The following is a 16,176-nucleotide window of genomic DNA, read 5'->3' as shown; positions in this document are numbered from 1 at the left end:
GGGTGCGTGGGACTAGCTGAGGTGATTGACGTAAGAAAACTACTAGGCACTTGGTCTGAGTATTAAACAAGGCTTTAATCAACTGTTTTTCAACATGGCGATCTAGTTGTGTCCTTCACTAGTTCCTGTTAAAGAATGTCCTGAGCAAGCTGGGCCCATGCCCGAGTCTTTATACTCTCCCTGGACAGTGCCACCAGCAGGCTGCCCAGTATTATTACATAAGTCATTTTCACATGAATGACAAGATTCATGTCAGTGACCTTGCAGAGAGCTGGCACGGGCTCGACGGGTCGAATGGCCTCCTAATGTGCTGTGACTATTCTATGATTCTATGATTCTGTTTATACAGTTTAAATGTTAAAGTCTAGGATAATTCTGCCTTCCTGGTAGGGAGCCATGCTGCAAGGGAGCTCAGGTCCAAGGATTGGATTTTCTCTGCCCCGCCGCTTTCACCACTCCCTGCCGTGGCTCCCATCCCTTTTCCTGGATGAGTAAAATTGGGCGGGATGCAAAACGGGCTTCCTGCTTGAACCTGCCCTGTTCCCGACCGGATTAGGTTAAAATTACCCCCGATATCATTCCTCATTCTGTCAGCCGTGTCTCAGCGTGTAGCACTCTCTCGCCTCTGAGTCAGAAGGTTGTGGGTTTAAGTCCCACTCCAGAGACTTGAGCACAAACTCCAGATAGACACTCCCAGTGCGGTGCTGAGGGAGTGCTGCACTGCCGGAGGTGCCGTCTTTAAGATGAGACATTAAACCGAGACCCCGTCTGCTCTCTCAGGTGGATGTAAAAGATCACATGGCACTGTTTCAAAGAAGATCAGGGCAGTTCTCCCCAGTGTCCTGGACAATATTTATCCCTCAACCAATATCACAAAAAAAATCAGATTATCTGCTCATTATCACATTGCTGTTTGTGGGAGCTTGCTGTGCGCAAAATGACTGCTGTGTTTCCTACATTACAACAGTGACTACACTTCAAAAGTACTTCATTGGCTGCAAAGTGCTTTGGGACGTCCTGAGATGGTGAAAGGTGCTGGAGAAATGCAAGTTGACTGTTGGTGCAGCACTGAGGGAGTGCTGCATTGTCAGAGGTGTTACATTTGGAATGAGACGTTAAACCGAGGCCCCGTCTGCCTGCTGAGGCGGGTGTCCAAGATCCCATGGCACTATCCAGAGGAGAGTGAGGAGCTCTTGGGGTGTCCTAGGCTGTCAAAAACAGAGGGACTGGCCCGTTGTTCATTTGCTGTTTGTGGGATCTTGCTGTGTACAAATTAACGTTTTGCAACTCCTACAGTGACTTCACTGATTGCAATGCATGTTGAGATGCCCCGAGGATCTATAAATACAAGTCATTTCTTTTATTGATACTTTTCAAAGGATAAAATTACACTTACCCAGAATATTTTTCTTCTTTTTGATTAAGTACAGGACAATCACAACCAGCATCAAAACCAGCACCACAAACAGCACCACTTCCATCGACACATATTTCACATAGTCTGGTGACAGAAAGAAAACATTTCATCGAGCGCAATAGCAAAATACTGCGGATGCTGGAAATCCGAAATAACAACAGAAAATGCTAGAAAAACTCAGCAGGCCAGGCAACATCCGTGGAAAGAGAAATAGAGTCGACGTTTCGGGTCGAAACCCTTCTACAGAACTGAGAGAAAAGGCAGGAAATGAAACAAAAGGCAGTTTGGGGGCTGGGAAATGGGGGAGGGGATGAAAGAAGAGACATTAAGAGATATTCAAGGTGAGACGAGATGGTAATAGGACAGGTAAAGAAACAAACAATGGCTCTAGATGAAATGTGAAATGCGCTGGCAGGGTGAAAGACATGTTGTTTAAGAACATGAGAAATAGGAGCAGGAGTCAGCCATACGGCCCCTCGAGCCTGCTCCTCCATTCAATAAGATTGTGACTGATCTTCTACCTCAACTCCACTTTCCCGCCCGATCCCCATATCCCTTAATTCCCCTAGAGTCCAAAAATCTATCCGTCTCTGTCTTGAATATACTCAATGACTGAGCCTCCACAGCCCTCTGGGGTAGAGAATTCCAAAGATTCACCACCCTCTGAGTGAAGAAATTTCTCCTCATCTCAGTCTTAAATGGCCGATCCCTTATTCTGAGACTGTGACCCCTGGTTCCAGACTCCCCAGCCAGGGGAAACATCCTCCCTGCATCTACCCTGTCAAGCTCTGTAAGAATTTTGCATGTTTCGATGAGATCACCTCTCATTCTTCTAAACTCTCGAGAATATAGGCCTAGTCTACTCAATCTCTCCTCACAGGACAATCCCCCCCGCCCAAGTTTAATGTGTTCTGCTCTTGTCTAGGGACCCGGGCAATGTCCTGTCACCTTAGGGTGCAGTCCTACACCACTTTGTTTAATTCTAAAGTTGAGTGTGAACAGAAGTGATCTCACAGCTGATTGCACTGAGAGATGGAAAGTGAGAATTACGCAGTAACTTGGCTTCCATTCTGCTCTTATCAATTGCAGGCAATCTTTTGGCAGCATGACACCGGATGTCACAGGGCTGGAGAATCGAAGTTGGAAAGAGAACGCGAGGACATGTTTGGAGGGTTCAGTGTTAACTGGCTCTCCCAACTGACATCGAGTTCAAGAGCAAGCCATTCTCACTTCACTCTACGCAACGTAAACAGACCCGTAGCTGGACTCGAAAAGAAAATATGGTGTAGCTATTTATACATCTGTCTCCCCTACACAAGCACTTTCATTTCCTGAGTTCGCAGCGAGATCACAGTTATTTTCTTAAAGTGGCAGGTACGCTTATGCCTGCTCTTACAGAAATACAATTGTGCAGCACAGAAGGAGACAATTCGGCCCATTGCACCTGTGCCCAATCTCTGAATGAGCTATCCATTAGTCCCACTCAATGTTCCCGCTAAGCTGCGGGGCTGCGCGGCGGTCTGGAGGTCCCGCAAATAATCTATTTTTTTTAAATTTAAATATCTGACTATTTTTTGCTGCTCCACCGGGCTTCGCAATAATAAGTTGGGCCCCACTCCCACACCGGGGTAACGCGAGACTGGACTCGCCCGCAAACCCCGCCCCCCCCACCCTGCGGGCCCACCCAGAGGCCGGCTAGGGCTGCCCGATATTGCAGAGGGCTGGGGTTAGCGGGCTGGGGTCAGCGGGCTGGGGTCAGTGGGCTGGGGTCAGAGGGCTGGGGTCAGAGGGCTGGGGTCGGTGGGCTGGGGTCGGTGGGCTGGAGTCGCCTGGCTGGGGTCAGAGGGCTGGGGCCGGAGGGCTGGGGCTGGAGGGCTGGAGTCGCTTGGATGGGGTCAGAGGGCTGGGGCCGGAGGGCTGGGGTCAGTGGGCTGGAGTCGCCTAGATGGGGTCAGAGGGCTGGGGTCAGGGGGCTGGGGCCGGCGGGCTGGGGTCGGAGGGCTGGAGTCGGTGGGCTGGGGTCAGAGGGCTGGGGTCAGAGGGCTGGGGTCAGAGGGCTGGGGTCGGAGGGCTGGGTTCAGTGGGCTGGGGTCAGAGGGCTGGGGTCAGAGGGCTGGGGTCAGAGGGCTGGAGTCGGCGGGCTGGTGTCAGAGGGCTGGGGTTGGCGGGCTGGGGTCGGAGGGCTGGGGTCAGAGGCCTGGGGTCGGCGGGCTGGTGTCAGAGGGCTGGGGTCAGAGGGCTGCATTCGGCGGGCTGGTGTCAGAGGGCTGGGGTCGTGGGGTTGGGGTCAGGGGGCCGGGGTCAGAGGGCTGGGGTCGGCGGGCTGGGGTCGGAGGGCTGGGGTCGGAGGGCTGGGGTCGGAGGCCTGGGGTCAGCGGGCTGGTGTCAGAGGGCTGGGGTCAGAGGGCTGCATTCGGCGGGCTGGTGTCAGAGGGCTGGGGTTGTGCGGCTGGGGTCAGGGGGCCGGGGTCAGAGGGCTGGGGTCAGCGGGCTGGGGTCGGAGGGCTGGGGTCGGAGGCCTGGGGTTGGCGGGCTGGTGTCAGAGGGCTGGGCTCAGAGGGCTGCATTCGGCGGGCTGGTGTCAGAGGGCTGGGGTCGTGGGGCTGGGGTCAGGGGGCCGGGGTCGGAGGGCTGGGGTCTGCGGGCTGGGGTCAGAGGGCTGGGGTCGGCGGGCTGGGGTCAGAGGGCTGATGTCGGAGGGCTGGGGTCAGAGGGCTGGGGTCGGAGGGCTGGGGTCAGAGGGCTGGGGTCGGAGGGCTGGGGTCAGAGGGCTGGGGTCGGCGGGCTGGGGTCAGAGGGCTGGAGTCGGCGGGCTGGGGTCAGAGGGCTGGGGTCGGAGGGCTGGGGTCGGAGTGTTCCGGGGTGCTCGACTTCTACCTGGCAGCCCTATGCTAATGAGGCACAGCTCTCGAATTTGACCTGGGAAAACCTACTCCTAATTCTCTACTGAATTTAACAATGGAGGAAAATGTACCTGTTTGAGCTGCTGTTGGCGCTGGGGTTGTTGTTGCTCGGGTGGTTGTAGCTAGGGTTGTTGTTGCTCGGGTGGTTGTAGCTAGGGTTGTTGTTGCTCGGGTGATTGGTGGCTCTGGCACGTTTTTTGAATTCCAAGAACCTACAACAGAAAAAAAATTGGTGGGAATGTTAACTGCTTGCGAACTACTGTCTTTCATTTGTACCGCAAAGTGCATAGGGAGATTTTGGACGTAATACTAATAGAATCATAGAAGTTTACAGCACAGAAGGAGGTCATTTGGCCCATCGTGCCGTGCTGGCTCTTTGCTAGAGCAATCCAGAACTCTCCCGCTGTCTCCCCTTATCCAGCCGAATCCCACTTTCCAACTCTTGGTTACGGCACTTCAAGTGCACATCCAAGTACTTTTTTAAATGTGCTGAGGGTTCCTGCCTCTACCACCCTTTCAGGCAGTGAGTTCCAGACCCCCACCACCCTCTGGGTGAAAACATTTCTCCTCAATTCCCCTCTAATCCTTCTACCAATTACTTTAAATCGATGCCCCCTGGTTATTGACCTGTGCTAAGGGAAATAGGTCCTTCCTATCCACTCTATCCAGGCCCCTCATAATTTTATACACCTCAATTAAATCTCCCCTCAGCCTCCTCTGTTCCAAAATAAACAAGCCCAGCCGATCCAATCTTTCCTCGTAGCTAAAATGACATCGAGTCTACAGCACAGAAACAGGCCATTCGGCCCAACTGGTCCGTGCCGGTGTTTATGCTCCACACGAGCCTCCTCCCACCCTTCTTCATCTCACCCTATCAGCATATCCTTCTATCCCTTTCTCTCTCACGTGTTTATCCAGCTTCCCTTTAGATGCATCTCTGCTATTCGCCTCAACCACTCCCTGTGGTAGCGAGTCCCACATTCTCACCGCTCTCTGGGTTTCTCTTGAATTTCCTGTTGAATTTATTAGTGACTCTCTTATATTTCTGGCCTCTAGTTTTGGACTCCCCCACAAGTGGAAACATTGGGCAGGATTTTCATTGGGCCGTGGAGGCGGGATTGGAGGCGTGTGGGGGGTTAAAATCCCGAAATCAGGGGTCCCGACCCCATCCCGCCCCCAACCCGCCTCCATGCCAGTTTCAAAGGAGGCGGGTACCCGCCCCGCACTGGGACCCACCTACCCGAGGCGGGAAGGGGATTAGTGCCAATTAACTGCCTGTTAACAGGTAGTTAACAGGCAGTTTTTAGCCTAATCCCTATTTTTAATGTTGAAGTGTGGGATTCCTGACGGCTCCAAACTACGCCAAGTTAGCGAGGCGGGCCGTTGGGATGAAGGGTTTGGAGGGGTTTAGATGTCCGGTGTTCAGGTGAGTGATGGGTGCATGAGTGCAAAGGTAAGTGTGTTTGGTGTGTGTAAATTGTTTAAAGAAGTTTTTACATACCTTTACTTACCTTTACAGCCTTCCTTCCTTCCGGTCTTGGGAGTCCCTCATCTCACCGGCACAGAAAGCAGAATGGCTGCGAACTGTCAAAAATTGCAGCCTTCAGCTTTCTGTTCCAGGGAGATCTCGAAATCATCCTGAGAGGAAGGAATTAACTTGGCGTACAGATTGTCAGTGTTTGACAGCTTCAAACAGCTGTGAAATGCTGATATTTCATCTGTCAAAAGGTCTTGACAGATGAAATATCAATCTGTGACATCACCTGTTGCCGGGTGGCCCTTAATTGGCCTGCCGAGCTCACCCATGTGATCATGAGGATATCCACGGCTGGGAAATTGCTCTTTTTAAAATTCATTCAGGGGATGTGGGTGTCGCTGGCAAGGCCAGCATTTATTGCCCATCCCTAATTGCCCTCGAGAAGGTGCTGGTGCCGCCTTATACAACTGAGTGGCTTGCTGGGCCATTTCAGAGGGCAGTTAACAGTCAACCACATTGCTGTGTGTCTGGAGTCACATATAGGCCAGACCGGGTAAGGACAGCAGATTTCCTTCCCTAAAGGACATTAGTGAACCAGATGGGTCTTTACGACAATCCGGTAGTTTCATGGTCATCATTACTGATGCTAGCATTTTATTCCAGATTTATTTATTTAAATTTAAATTCCCCCACTGCCGTGGTGGCATTTGAACTCATATCTCTGGATCATTAGTCCAGGCCTCTGGATTACTAGTCCATTAAGATAACCACAATGCTACCGTACCCCTTGCTCAGAGCTGCTCCTGCTCTGTTGCCGATACTTTGGAGGACGTGTGGTGGAAACTTCGTTAACAACAACCGCTTGCATTTATATAGCGCCTTTAGCATAGTAAAACATCCCAGGGCACGGCACAGGAGAGTCACCAGACAAGAATTGACACCGAGCCAAAGATGGAGACATTAGGGTCAAACAAAGAAAAGAGAGATGAAGAGGGATACAACAGAAGTTTGTTTGGTTTCTCTCATATATAGAAAGACACCTGAGACACAAAAAGAAAGACTTGCATTTATACAGAACCTTTCACAACCTCAGGATGTCCCAAAGCGCTTTATAGCCAATGAAATACTTTTGAAATGTAGTCACTGTTGTAATGTAGGAAACGCGGCAGCTAATTTGCTGAAATAGTTTCTCTCTATCTACCCTATCAGTTCCCCTTAATATCTTGAAAACTTCGATCAAATCACCCCTAAATTCCAGGGAATACAACCTTAGTTTGTGTAATCTTTCCTAGTAATTTAACTCTTGGAGTCCGGGTATCATTCTGGTAAACCTACGCTGCACTCCCTCCAAGGCCAGTATATCCTTCCTAAGGTGTGGTGCCCAGAACTGCTCACAGTGCTCCAGGTGTGGTCTAACCAGGGCTTTGTACAGCTGTAGCTTAACATAGGAGTTCATACTATAGAAAGGAGAAATAACTTTTTTCATTCATTTATGGGATGTGGGTGTCGCTGGCAAGGCCAGCATTTATTGCCCATCCCGAGTTACCCCTTGAGAAGGTGGTGGTGAGCCGCCTTCTTGAACCGCTACAGCCCGTGTGGTGAAGGTACTCCCACAGTGCTGTTATGGAGGGAGTTCCAGGATTTTGACCCAGCGACGATGAAGATTTGGCGATATACTTTTAAGTCAGGATGGTGTGTGACTTGGAGGTGGTGGTGTTCCCATGCACCTGCTGCCCTTGTCCTTCTAGGTGGTAGAGGTCACGGGTTTGGGAGGTGCTGCCGAAGAAGCCTTGGTGAGTTGCTGCAGTGCATCTTGTAGATGGTGCACACTGCAGTCACGGTGTGCCGGTGGTGGAGGGAGTGAATGTTTAAGGTGGTGGATGGGGTGCCAATCAAGCTGGTTGCTTTGTCCTGGATGGTGTCAAGCTTTTTGAGTGTTGTTGGAGCTGCACTCATCCAGGCAAGTGGAGAGTATTCCATCACACTCCTGACTTGTGCCTTGTAGGTGATGGGGAGGTTTTGGGGAGTCAGGAGGTGAGACACTCGCCGTAAAATACCCAGCCTCTGACCTGCTCTTGTTGCCACAGTATTTATGTGGCTGGTCCAGTTAAGTTTCTGGTCAATGGTGTTAATTTGCATTTAATAGCACCTTTCACCACCTCAGGCCGTTCCAAAGCACTTTACAGCCAATGACTTCAGGTGGATCATCAGTCGGGACATCACGATTAGGGCAGGCGAGGTCAGAACGAAAATCATCAAAAGGGGAAGCTGGATAAGCACATTGGGGAGAAAGGAATAGAAGGATATGCTGATAAGGTGAGGTGAAGAGGGGTGGGAGAAGCCAATTGATGCTAGATCAATTGTTAATTTTAAATTAAAGATTGATAGCTTTCGGTTAAGTTAGAGAGAGATTACAGAAACTAGGGTTGTATTCCCTAGAATTTAGAAGGTTAAGGGGTGATCTGATCGAAGTTTTCAGGATATCTTGGGGAACAGATCGGGTAGATAGAGAGAAACTATTTCCGCTGTTTGGGGACTCTAGGACTAGGGGGCAGAGTCTAAAAATTAGAGCCAGACCTTTCAGGAGTGAAGTTAGGAAACACTTCTACACACAAAGGCCGCGATTTCGCCAGCCGCGGTGAGTCCAGTGTGGCCGGAGCAGGCAACGGCCTCAAACCCCGCTCCCATCTTCATCCCGCCTCCTCCAAGTGATATTGCCCTGATTGGACTTGTTAAGCCCAACTTGCGAGGTACCCAGCCAATTAAAAGGAAGCCGGTCTGATGATGTCATCTGATGACGCGTCATCAGCCGGTTTCCTTAAAGAGACCATGTCCACATTCATTTTGACATTTGTGCTGTCAGTGTTCTACAGCATTGAGGTGCTGCAAACACTGACAAGCACTGCACAAAGGTGCACGGCTGCACCCAGGCTCCCCCATGACTCCCTCCATATGCTTATGGAGGGAGTCACAGCACGCAGGGAGGTTCTCTTCCCGACCAGGCTGCAGTGGCGCAAACCTTTCATTGATCTCAGTAGATCACGAAACATTACCGCAAAGCCACACTCAATCTCATCCTTCTGTGCCACTCATCACATCCCCATCACTCTGCCTTCCCTACCCTATTCCTGCACATCCTTACTCACACCAACTTACCTTGCCCCTCCACCCATCCCTCGCTATCTACATTATCACTTCCCCATCTCACTAGCCACCCCTCACACTCACCCTCATCCCAGTCCAATCATACCAACTAACAACACACAAGGGTAGGCACTTGGGTGTTTTAGCCAATGTTCATGTAAACTTTCTGTTAATGTGTTGTCCAACATTGAAATCCTTATTGTCACCACTTTGCCTTCTTGGACAGATTCGTGTGCACCTTTGGAAGTGGCTTAGTGAGGTGCAGTGAATGTTGAGACATAAGAAGTACATGGGAAAATGGTTCTTAACTACCTTTTAATAAGCTTTTAACTGTTTAAATTGGCTGACCTGCCGCTTGGTGTTGAGTCTGTTCAGGGTTTTCAGACCCGACACTTGGGAAACTGACAAGGAGGTGGGTTTACAGCGGGATACCGACCCGCTGTCAATCTTTGTGATCTTTGACAGTGGACCCGCCTCCAAACCACTCTGAGCGCTGGCAAAATTCAGCCCAAAGGGCGGTAGAAGTTTGGAACTCTCTTCCGCAAACGGCAATTGATGCTAGATCAATTGTTAATTTTAAATCGCAGATTGATTGCTTTTTGTTAACCAAAGGTATTAAGGGATATGGGGCAAAGGCGGGTATGTGGAGTTAGGTCACAGATCAGCCATGATCTCATTGAATGGCGGAGCAGGCTCGAGGGGCTGAATGGCCTCCTCCGGTTCCTATGTTTCCTATGAGGCTCGTGAGGAGCATTAAAAGGCCGGCATAGACCAGATGGGCCAAATGGCCTGTCTCTGTGCTGTACATTCTATGTAATTCTATGTAAAAGCTCGCACTCCTGGTTGCTGCTGCCTTGTGACCCTGATTGAAACAGCATGTGTGTGAATATTGGGCGCGGTCAGGACCGAGTGCCAATCGGTTGCTGTAGCAACCTACAAAACAAGAGCAGCTACAATCAGAAGTCATTCTGTTGTGTGCAAAGCTGATGACACAACAAGGCGCAAATTTAAAAAAAGATTGGTGTCAGAATTGCCACCAAGGCCACATTTCTTGTCCATCCCTAGTGGCCCTGAGGACATGCCATTCTGATGTCAGATGCAAGTGCTTTCCCTCTTAATACAACGCAGATGATCAGAGCATAATGACTGACAGCAAATACCCATTGAACTGCCTTCTGTTTTCGCTGGTTTAGCCTGTTGTACGGCTGTTGCCAGCTGTTCCGCTCCCTGTAAATACAAAAAAACACACAAGAGGAGAGATTAACCGAATGAAATCCAGGCTTCCGAAATCTTCATCCAAGAATTCATTGCCTCCAGACTCTACTGCGCTCTTTGCCAGCCTACTGAACTCCACCCACTAACTCCAACTCCAAACCTCTGCCATCTGTATCCTGTCCCGCTCTTAGTCATTTATCATTTTAAGCACTTTGATTCGATCACCCCACAACCATATAAACTCAAGGGAACACAAACCATCATGGACTATATCAAATACTTTAAGCTCCTGAGGGGAAATATTGCTAATTTCCCCACCCCATCCCCAAGAATAATCAAATAATATTCTAGAATATCTATCGATTTGTCTTCATGTCCAATGAAGTATCTAATATTTTCTCTCATAAATATTCCTATTATCGTCAGTGCCAGTATATTTCTCCAGTTCTTTTTCTGAAGGAGTTAAGAACATAAGAAATAGGGCAGGAGTCGGCCATTTGGCTCTTCGAGCCTGCTCCGTCATTCAAGAAGATCATGGCTGATCTTTCACCTCATCTCCACTTTCCCGCCCGATCCCCATATCCCTTGGATCCCCTAGAGTCCAACAATCTATCGATCTCTGTCTTGAATATACTCAACGACTAATCCTGCACAGCCCTCTGGGGTAGAGAATTCCAAAGATTCACCACCCTCTGAGTGAAGAAATTTCTCCTCATCTCAGTCCTAAATGGCCAACCCCTTATTCTGAGACTGTGACCCCTGATTCTAGAGTCCCCAGCCAGGGGGAAACATCCTCCCTGCATCTACCCTGTCAAGTCCTGTAAGAATTTTGTATGTTTCAATGAGATCACCTCTCATTCTTCTAAACTCTAGAAAATATAGGCCTAGCCAACTCAATCTCTCCTCATAGGAAAATCCCCCCATCCCAGGAACCAGTCTGGTGAACCTTCTGCGTTGCACTCCCTCTAAGACAAGCAAATCCTTTCTTAGGTAAGGAGACCAAAACTGTACACAATACTCCAGGTGTGGTCTCACCAGGGCCCTATATAATTGCAGTAAGACTTCTTTACTCTTAGACTCTTGTAATAAAGGTTAACATATCATTTGCTTTCTGAATTGCTTGCTGTACCTGCATGTTAACTTTCAGTGATTCGTATACAAGGACAACCAGGTCCCTCTGAATATCAGTTAATTGACACTGGGGTAGATCTTGCCTTTGTGCTATAGTGTAAAATGGGCGCGAGACAGTCGGGAACCCCAGTCTCTCCCCATTTTTATTTCCACTGAAGTAAATAAGGAGAGATGTAAAATGGGCTGTCAATTTGCTATCACCCATTTTACACAATCGCGTAAAGTCAAGATCTGCCCCCAAGTGTAAAATAGTCTTTCTGAGAGCCCGCTTCACAAATCTAGTGGTCAGTGGAAAACCTTTGATCTAGTCTCACTTTGAAGCCTCTTAAGTTTGTATTGAGTCCTAGGTCAGATTCCCCCTCCCATCTTCTCTTCTGAAAGAAACAAGACTTGCATTTCTATAGCGCCTTTCACGACCTCAGGACGTCCCAAAGTGTTTTACAGCCAATGAAGTACTTTTTGAAGTGTAGTCACTGTTGTAATGTAGGAAAAATGGCAGCCAATTTGCGCACAGCAAGCTCCCACAAACAGCAATGCGATAATGATCAGATAATCTGTTTTTTAGTGATGTTGATTGAGGGGTAAATATTGGCCCAGGACACCGGGGAGAACTCCCCTGCTCTTCTTCAAAATAGTGCCATGGGATCTTTTCCGGGGTTTCTTTTCATGTGAAACTGGCACCAGGAAGGAGCTGTATTGATGGGATGGGCTCCACCTGAACCGGGTTGGGACCCGTGTCCTAGCAGAAAGGGTAAATGTGTTGTGAGGAACCAGACACAGTAGGGATTACTGAGACATGGCTACAGAAAAATCAGGACTGGGAATTAAACATTGCAGAGTATAACATACTTAGAAAAGATAGAGAGGGAAAAAGGGAAGGTGGAGTAGCTGTACGTATTGGGGATAACATAATGGCAGTAGAAAAAAGTGATGCAGCTATCACTAAGAAAATAGTACTTGGTAAAATAATGGGACTAAAAGATGACAAGTCCCCTGAACCAGATGGCCTGCATCCCAGGGTCTTAAAAGAAGTGGCTGCAGAGATAGCGGATGCATTGGTTGCAATATATCAAAATTCCCTGGACTCTGGAGAGGTCCCAGCGGATTGGAAAACCGCAAATGTAACACCCCTATTTAAGAAAGGAGGAAGACAGAAAGCAGGAAACTATAGACCAGTTAGCCTAACATCTGTTGTTGGGAAAATGCTGGAGTCCTTCATTAAGGAAGCAATAGCAGGGCATTTGGAAAATCATAATGCAGTCAAGCAGAGTCAGCATGGTTTTATGAAAGGGAAATCATGTTTAACAAACTTGCTGGAGTTCTTTGAGGAGGTAACGAGCAGGGTGGACAAAGGTGAACCAGTGGATGTGGTGTATTTGGATTTCCAGAAGGCATTCGATAAGGTACATAAAAGGTTACTGCATAAGATAAGAGCTCACGGAATTGGGGGTAATATATTAGCATGGATGGAGAATTGGCTAACTAACAGAAAGCAGAGAGTCGGGATAAATGGGTCATTTTCCAGTTGACAAACGGTAACTAGTGGTGTGTCACAGGGATCGGTGCTGGGGCCTCAACTATTTACAATCTACATTAATGACTTGGATGAAGGGACTGAGTGTAATGTAGCCAAGTTTGCGGATGATACAAAGATGGGTGGGAAAGCAAGTTGTGCAGAGGACTCAAAGAACCTGCAAAGGGATATTAACAGGCTAGATGAATGGGCAAACATTTGGCAGATGGAGTATAATGTGGGAAAGTGTGAGGTTATACACTTTGGCAGGAAAAATAAAAAAGCAAATTATTATTTAAATGGAGAGAGATTACAAAATGCTACAGTTCAGAGGGACCTGGGGGTCCTTGTGCATGAAACACAAAAAGTTAGCATGCAGGTACAGCAAGTAATCAAAAAGGCAAATGGAATGTTGGCCTTTATTTCAAGGGGGTTGGAGTATAAAAGCAGGGAAGTCCTGCTACAACTGTACAGGGTATTGGTGAGACCACACCTGGAGTACTGTGTACAGTTTTGGTCTCCTTATTTAAGGAAGGATATACTTGCATTGGAGGCAGTTCAGAGACGATTCATTAGGTTAATTCCAGAGATGAGGGGGTTGGCTTATGAGGAAAGGTTGAGCAGGCTGGGCCTATACTCATTGGAAATTATAAGAATGAGAGGTGATCTTATCGAAACATATAAGATACTGAGGGGGCTCGACAAGGTAGATGCAGAGAGGATGTTTCCCCTCGTGGGGAAATCTAGAATGCGGGAGCACAGTTTTAGAATAAATGGTCATCCTTTTAGAACTGAGATGAGGAGGAATTTCTTCTCTCAGAGGGTCACAAATCTGTGGCATTCTCTGCCCCAGAGAGCCATGGAGGCTGGGTCATTAAATACATTTAAAGTGGAGATAGACAGTTTTTTGCAAGATAAGGGAGTGAAGAGTTATGGGAAGTGGGCAGGGAAGTGGCTTTGAGCCCAAGATCAGCCACGATCTTATTGAATGGCGGAGCAGGCTCAAGGGGCCAAGTAGTCTAATCCTGCTCCTATTTCTTATGTTCTTATGTAAAAATAGAATCTATGGATAGAGATAAAAGATAATAAAAGATAATAAAGGATCAATCACACTAATAGGCATAGTCTACACACCACCTAATAGTGGAAGGGATGTGGAGGAAGAAACATGTAGACAAATTAGGGAAATGAGTAAAAACCATAGAATAATAATCATGGGGGATTTCAACTACCGCAATATTAATTGGACAGAAGAGGTAGGTAAAGGGGATAAACAAATGGAGTTCCTATAATGTATACAGATTCCTTTCTAACCCAATATGTAAAAAGCCCAACAAGAGAGGATTCGCTATTGGATCTAGTAATGGGGAATGAACCAGAACAGATAAGAGAAGTAAAAGTAGGGGAACATATAGGCAATAGTGACCATAATATAATACGTTTTAAGATGATAATTGAGAAGGACATAATTATGACGAAAACCAGATTAATAGATTGGAGAAAAGTTGATTTTGAGGGGCTGAGAATAGAACTTGGGGGAAAAAATGGGCAGCAATATTGGCAAACAATGGTGTAGAACAGCAATGGGAATCATTTAAAGTGTTGTTTAACAGAATGCAGGAAAAATATATTCCGCTAAAAGGAAAGAACAAACTAAACACTAATGAGATTCCATGGATGAATAAAGCCATAAGGGGTCAATTGAGGGTGAGGAAAGAGGCATATATTAAGTACATTGATGGCAGGAGAGTGCATGATAAGGGAGAATATGAAGAGATTAGGAGAGAAGTCAAAAAAACAATTGGGAAGGCAAAGAGGAACTATGAAATTAAATTATCAAGGAACATAAAACAAAATAGTAAAATATTTTACAGGCACATCAATAAAAAAATGAAGGTTGGGATGGGAATAGGGCCATTAAGGGATAGACAGGATAATAGCACAGGTAATGACAGAGAGATGGCAGAAATATTAAACAATTATTTTGCTTCAGTATTTACCAGGGAGATAGAACAGGTGGACATGACATTGGATGATGCGATTAGTAATGAGATAAGTGCATTTAAAGTAAAAAGGGGATATATTAAAAAGCTAATCAAATTTACCATCTTAAGCCAGAAGTGCCGAGTGGATGATCCATATTGGCCTCCATCACAGAAGCCAGTCTTCAGTCAATTCAATTCACTCCACGTGATATCAAGAAATGGCTCAGCGCACTGGATACAGCAAAGGCTATGGGCCCCGACAACATCCCGGCTATCGTGCTGAAGACTTGTGCTCCAGAACTAGCCGCGCTTCTAGCCAAGCTGTTCCAGCACAGCTACAACACTGGCATCTATCCGACAATGTGGAAAACTGCCCAGGTATGTCCTGTCCACAAAAAGCAGGACAAATCCAATCCGGCAAATTACTGCCCCATCAGTCTACTCTCAATCATCAGCAAAGTGATGGAAGGTGTCATCGACAGTGCTATCAAGCAGTACTTACTCACCAATAACCTGCTCACTGATGCCCAGTTTGGGTTCCACCAAGACCACTCGGCTCCTGACCTCATTACAGCCTTGGTCCAAACATGGACAAAGGAGCTGAATTCCAGAGGTGAGGGGAGAGTGACTGCCCTTGGCATCAAGGCAGCATTTGACCGAGTCTGGCATCAAGGAGTCCTAGTAAAACTGAAGTCAATGGGAATCGGGGGAAAAACTCCCCACTGGCTGGAGTCATACCTAGCACAAAGGAAGATGATTGTGGTGGTTGAAGGTCAATCATCACAGCCCCAGGACATCACTGCAGGAGTTCCTCAGGGCAGTGTCCTAGGCCCAACCATCTTCAGCTGCTTCCCCAATGACCTTCCCTCCAACATGAGGTCAGAAATGGGAATGTTCGCTGATGACTGCACAGTATTCAGTGCCATTCAAAGCTCCTCAGATAATGAAGCCGTCCATGCCCGCATGCAGCAAGACCTGGACAACGTTCAGGCTTGGGATGATAAGTGGCAGGTAACATTCGCGCCACACAAGTGCCAGGCAATGACTATCTCCAACAAGCGAGAGTCTAACCACCGCCCCTTGACATTCAATGGCATTACCATCATCGAATCCCCCACCATCAACATCCTGGGGGTTACCATTGAGCAGAAACTTAACTGGACCAGCCACATAAATACTGTGGCAACAAGAGCAGGTCAGAGGCTGGGTATTCTGTGGCGAGTGTCTCACTTCCTGACTCCCCAAAGCCTTTCTACCATCTACAAGGCACAAGTCAGGAGTGTGATGGAATACTCTCCACTTGCCTGGATGAGTGCAGCTCCAACAACACTCAAGAAGCTCGATACCATCCAGGACAAAGCAGCCCGCTTGAATGGCACCCCATCCACCAC

At 47.9% G+C, this 16,176-nt stretch overlaps 1 protein-coding gene across 1 annotated transcript in view; it reads right to left on the bottom strand.

Moving 5' to 3' along the window:
* The window catches only part of LOC147105018 (uncharacterized), a 41,310-nt gene that overhangs the window by 19,956 nt on the left and 5,178 nt on the right, over positions 1-16,176 (bottom strand). The window contains exons 2-4 of the mRNA XM_086011033.1: positions 10,102-10,168; positions 4,392-4,532; positions 1,397-1,501 (exon numbers count right to left, since the gene is read on the bottom strand). Coding sequence (XP_085867159.1) covers positions 1,397-1,501; positions 4,392-4,532; positions 10,102-10,105 — 250 coding nt within the window. The 5' untranslated portion in view covers positions 10,106-10,168. The remainder of the gene's footprint in view (positions 1-1,396; positions 1,502-4,391; positions 4,533-10,101; positions 10,169-16,176) is intronic.

This window comes from Somniosus microcephalus, chromosome 18 (genome assembly GCF_052327205.1).
Source record: "Somniosus microcephalus isolate GS21.2 chromosome 18, FLI_Smic_1.0, whole genome shotgun sequence".
Taxonomy (NCBI): Eukaryota; Metazoa; Chordata; class Chondrichthyes; order Squaliformes; family Somniosidae; genus Somniosus; species Somniosus microcephalus.
This window is presented reverse-complemented; position numbering and strand designations above follow the sequence as displayed.